We start from the raw sequence: 5,496 nt of genomic DNA on the forward strand, positions 1-5,496 counted from the left end.
CTACACATGTGTAAATACAAATACATACATATGTGCGTAAGACTCGGAGAAAGAGAGACAGACAGACAGACAAAGAGACAGACAGACAAAGAGACAGAGAGACAGGGAACAAGAGAGGGAGTAAGAGAGTCAGAGAGAGAGGGAATTAGGGAATGAGGTAGAGAGAGAGAGAGAGAGAGAGATAAAGCTAGAACGTGAGTGAGGTAAGAGGCAGTAATTTCTTAGGCACAAGGCCATGCAAGTTTAATTCATGCCGTCTCCCCACTTACCCCCTCTAATGCTCTCTCTCTCTATCTCCCCCTGTTCCCCCTTCAACAAACCATTCAATGTTGTATCTTCTTTCTCTCTCTCTCTCTCTCTCACTCTCACCGTCTTCTTCTATCTCTTCCCTCTTCGCTTTTTGCCGTCACTCCCCTTTCACAAAATTACACTTGTCTTCGTCAACATCATCAGCTTTTATACTGAAGTAAAACACACACACACACACATATATATATATATATATATATATATATATATATATAGATATATATATATATATATAAATATGTATATATAAGTAGAGTGGAAGTAGATCTTCAGAGAGAGAGAGAGAGAGAGTCAAAGTGTGAGAGCTATCCTGCTTACCCACTACCAGTCAGTATATATATATATAATAAGACAGAGGATGATACGTTGCCAGTCGGCGATAAGTTAGACGACAAAAAAAGAAAAAAGAAAAAAAAGGAAGAAAATAATAATTTTAATCTTTTCCCCCACCACCACCTCCGTTTAATTGTAACGACAGTGATTGTAATATCATGATAGTTGTGACATTTGGACTTGTTACGCTTTTCACAACTTGATTTTGGAACTTAACATTAACCAAATCGATGGATCCTAACGGTAAGTGATAATTAGAGAGAGAGAGATAGAGAGACAGAGCGAGCGAGAGAGAGAGAATCATTCGTATACATACATATACACACACATTGACACATCCATACAGTTCTGCGATTATGTACACAAACGCATGTGCATGTACACACACTTATGTATATGTATATACATTTAGAGAGAGAGAGAGAGGATATGGAAATGAAAGGGTGGTTTGTTACATACAGAGATGAGAAAGGTGACGATGTGCAGATAGAGAGATGAATAAACAGAGAGAGAGAAAAAAAGTAGTTATCTAGATTGATAGAGTGTTAGGTAGTTAACGGGTGGGATGTGTGTAGTAAGAGCAGAAATAGAGAGAGAGAGAGACAGAGAGAACGAGAGAGAGGGTCTTGTGTATTCATTACCTATTTCATGTCGAAGATTCTTGGATTCTTGAAAAACTTTCTGTCGCCTTTCTTAGTAATCAAATTTGTCGGTTTTCCTCTCTTTTCAACAACAACAACAACAAAAGTTCTAAATGAATTTCTGCGACTATATTCTCTTGATTATATCAATATATGAAGTGTTTTTAATTCAGAACAACAAAAACAAAACAGAGTCGCTTACTTAAAATAATTCTTGGCTACACATAAGTGTGTGTTTGTGTGGAGGAGGGGTATTTATAATTTCTTTTCGGTTTTGGGTGATGGACAAACTTTAAATTAGTGCTTGGATAACTGGGTGGGTTTAATTTATTTACATATTTAATTTCGCTTTTAATTATGACACAAGCTTAAAAAGTGGCGAGTTGATATGGTTGATTAAACAGGATTTCCAGTACTTGGTTGATATTTGTTTATCGATTTCTATATACTGACATAATAATTAAAAGAAACTATCGTATTACTTTATAACTGCCATATACGTACATTTTATATGTGTGTGTGCATGTATATATATATTTATATCTTAATGTTTGTTTTTTTTATGTCGATTTTATAATTAAAACACAAATTTACATTAAACTGAAGGATTACTCTATAATACTCCCTGAAGAGTACCTATTTATTATTCTTTTACAAGAACAGTGTTAGGTTTAGCAAGCCGAAAACTTCGAAGTCACTATCAACAATATTCGTGTAAAAGAATTATGTGTACTATATATATATATATCGGCATGTTAATAAATCGAAAATATAATATAAATTATGTCCTTAATTATTGAAACTTAATCACTTATTTCGATGATTTCCGGTATGAAGTAACCCGTACTTTTAAAACTAAAACCTCTTCGTTGTCGTAAGACATGGTGGGAATAGCCTCTAGCTTGTTTTAAAAAAGAGGGACAAGATCACAGCAGGGTAATATAGTATGCGCAGGTAAAGTGCAGGAAGGCCACAACTAGAAATACCTTTAATTTTGACAGTACTATCAGGGTCGACCTTATACTAAACAACACAATTGTAATCATTAAAATATTTATCGTTCTAGGTACAGTTGTCTTATGAATCTATCTGAGGTATTTACACTTGTTATTTAGCCTCGGGGCAACTCTGATCTAGCAGACCTACGATAAAAGTTTCATGTAGTAATCCATATCGTCTAAGTAACAAATTTTAATGAACTGTGGTTCGAGGGAGGGAGATTTGGCTGTTGTATCTAGCGGATCGCATAGAGGCCCTGTTGTTGATCCCTGTTTAATTCTGCTCCGCGTCAACTCCAATTGAAAGAAACCTATGATCGAAGATAGCCTACATTATTTAACATGTCTTTTCATTTTTTTTTTTTTACCTTGGGGACTATGTAATATGAGTTAGGGAGTAGATTTGGTAGCTATTTCTAGCGGGTCGTGTGACTGCATAGACACGCCCTCGTTCGTTCGTCCTTGAACTTGTCATTGTTTTTGCTGTGTCGGTACAGCCCTGTCTTGATCAAGTTGACCGACCGCAGGCACACAAGCAGTTGTATAACCCCAACAAGGCAGCCTTGATCAAGAAGGCATCTATAACACGCAGCGGTTAGTTACGCTGCGGTTCCGTTATCAAATCTTTACAATTGGCAGGTTCTTGTCGTAGTAAGGCCCAAGGTCAATCCTGATTAAGTAAACTATGATAAGAGAGAAGGGTCACAACACAGAGGTGCATGTTCTCAGCTATCCTTGTTTTCCCCAAACTGAGGACTACCCCCGCTGGCTGTAGACGTCCATACGTATGGATGTTCAGGCTGGAAGATAACTACATGATTGTGAAATAAAGATTGAATGGAAACTTCAAGGTTTATTTACTTGTGGGTGTTATGTATGTATATATATATATATATTAATAAATAATATAATATAATATAATATATATATAGGCACAGGTAGTATAGTAGCTGTGTGGTAAGTAGCTTGCTTACCAACCACATGGTTCCGGGTTCATTCCCACTGTGTGGCACCTTGGGCAAGTGTCTTCTACTATAGCCTCGGGCCGACCAAAGCCTTGTGAGTAGACGGAAACTGAAAGAAGCCCGTCGTATATATGTGTATATATGTATGTGTATGTATATGTTTGTACCCCCAACATCGCTTGACAACCGATGGTTCGGCAAAAGTGACCGATAGAATAAGTACTAGGCTTCCAAAGAATAAGTCCTGATGTCGATTTGCTCGACTAAAGGCTGTGCTCCAGTATGGCCGCAGTCAAATGACTGAAACAAGTAAAAGAGTATATATAATATTTATATATATATATATATATATATATATATATATATATATATATGATAAAACGGTAAGATAACAAAAGAAAGAAAGAACCTCAATATTATGTAAATAGAGGAAATTTATCTATACATTACTCGGTAGTCAAGATAAAACTCTGAGTTTCAGATGCCGAAGTGGAAATCCACAACACCATCTCTTCGGTTATCTGGCTATTTCCGAAGAGATGGTGTTGTGGATTTCCACTTCGGCATCTGAAACTCAGAGTTTTATCTTGACTACCGAGTAATGTAACATATTGTATATATATATATATATATATATATATATATATATATATATATATATATATATATTATATATACACACACACACATGCATATGTATGTATGTATGTATGTATGTATGTATGTATGTATGTACGTGCGTTTGTATATATGTGATATGTATGGATGTATGTATATATTTTTTCTTTTACATATTTCTGTCATTTGACTGCGGCCATGCTGAGTCACCGCCTTGAAAGCTTTCAGTCGAATAAATCAACCCCCAGGATTTGTTTTTTAAGCCTAGTACTCATTCTATCGGTGTTTTTTGCCGAACCGCTATTTTACGGAGACCTAAACACCCCAGCACCAGTTGTCATGTGGTGATGGGAGGCACACACACACACACACACACGATGGGCTTCCGTCAGTTTCCGTCTGCCAAATCCTATCGCAAGGCTTCGCTCGGCCTGAGGCTATAGCAGAAGAAAACAGCTTGGATTTAGAAATCCGAGCTCTTTCCTCAGTCATTTTACACACACATACACACACACACACACACACACACATAGGAGAAGAAGAAGAAAGCAAAATCCTTTAATAGCCGAAAGGATGGGTGAGAATAAGATCAGTATCTGTGATTCCTTCCTGATTCAGTGTCATGCGTAAACTCCCGCTAATTTTCTCCACATTGACATGTCCGTCCGGGAAACAGATGATCGCACCTTAAGCAAGCGTTTGACGTTTCAATTCAAGAAAAGCCAGACACATGCGTCACATAAACATCACGCACTTAAGATAAACACGTACGTGTGCCCCCTCTCTCTCTCTCACTCTCCTCACACACATACACTTACGTACATTTTCACAGACACACACACACACCGGTACCGGAACAAGTTAAGGTGCTGTCACCGTAGAAACACTTTCTTTTATCAGCTCAACTTTCCAACAACAACAACAACAACTACTACTACTACTACTACTACTACTACATTAGTTGAAGACAACAGGTCAATGTCACACAGTTCTTGAAATCATTTTTAGTTGATGTTATTGTTGTCGGAAAGACGAGCTTAATTATACGCAAAATGTTAAACTTCACACGTGTATGTGTGCGCGCGTTTGTGTATGAGTGTGTACACGCGCACACATTTATCTGTGTCCATGTGTGTCTGTGTCATTATTCAGTTTTATTTCAAGATTTCTTGCCAATAGAGAAAGAACCCAGATTCTAACCTCGATCCAAGGCTTCTTCATTGGATATCTATCTATCTATCTATCTATCTATCTATCTATCTGTTTATCTGTCTGTCTGTCTGTCTGTCTGTCTATTTGTCTATCTACTGTCTATCTGTTTGTCTGTCTGTCTGTCTATTTGTCTATCTATCTGTCTATCTATCTATCTATCTATCTATCTATCTATCTATCTATCTATCTATCTATCTATCTATCTATCTATCTATCTATCTATCTATCTATCTATCAATCTATCTGTCTGTCTGTCTGTCTGTCTGTCTATCTATATATCTATACGTGCAGATTTGTATGTTTTGTTATATATATATATATATATCTATATATATATATATATGTATGTATATATATATATTTATTCTCATGCATAAAGTTGCATGTCTAGACATGCGCGTATATGCTTAAATGATAAAC

General features: G+C 36.5%; 1 protein-coding gene across 2 annotated transcripts in view; it reads left to right on the forward strand.

Moving 5' to 3' along the window:
- Positions 1-583: 583 nt before the first annotated feature.
- The window catches only part of LOC115216965 (FYVE, RhoGEF and PH domain-containing protein 6), a 167,575-nt gene continuing 162,662 nt past the window's right edge, over positions 584-5,496 (forward strand). For both annotated transcript variants that reach the window (XM_029786436.2, XM_036507341.1), the window contains exon 1: positions 584-885. In XM_029786436.2, the coding sequence (XP_029642296.1) occupies positions 873-885 (13 nt within the window). In that variant the 5' untranslated portion in view covers positions 584-872. The remainder of the gene's footprint in view (positions 886-5,496) is intronic.

This window comes from Octopus sinensis, linkage group LG11 (assembly GCF_006345805.1).
Source record: "Octopus sinensis linkage group LG11, ASM634580v1, whole genome shotgun sequence".
NCBI classification, from domain to species: domain Eukaryota; kingdom Metazoa; phylum Mollusca; class Cephalopoda; order Octopoda; family Octopodidae; genus Octopus; species Octopus sinensis.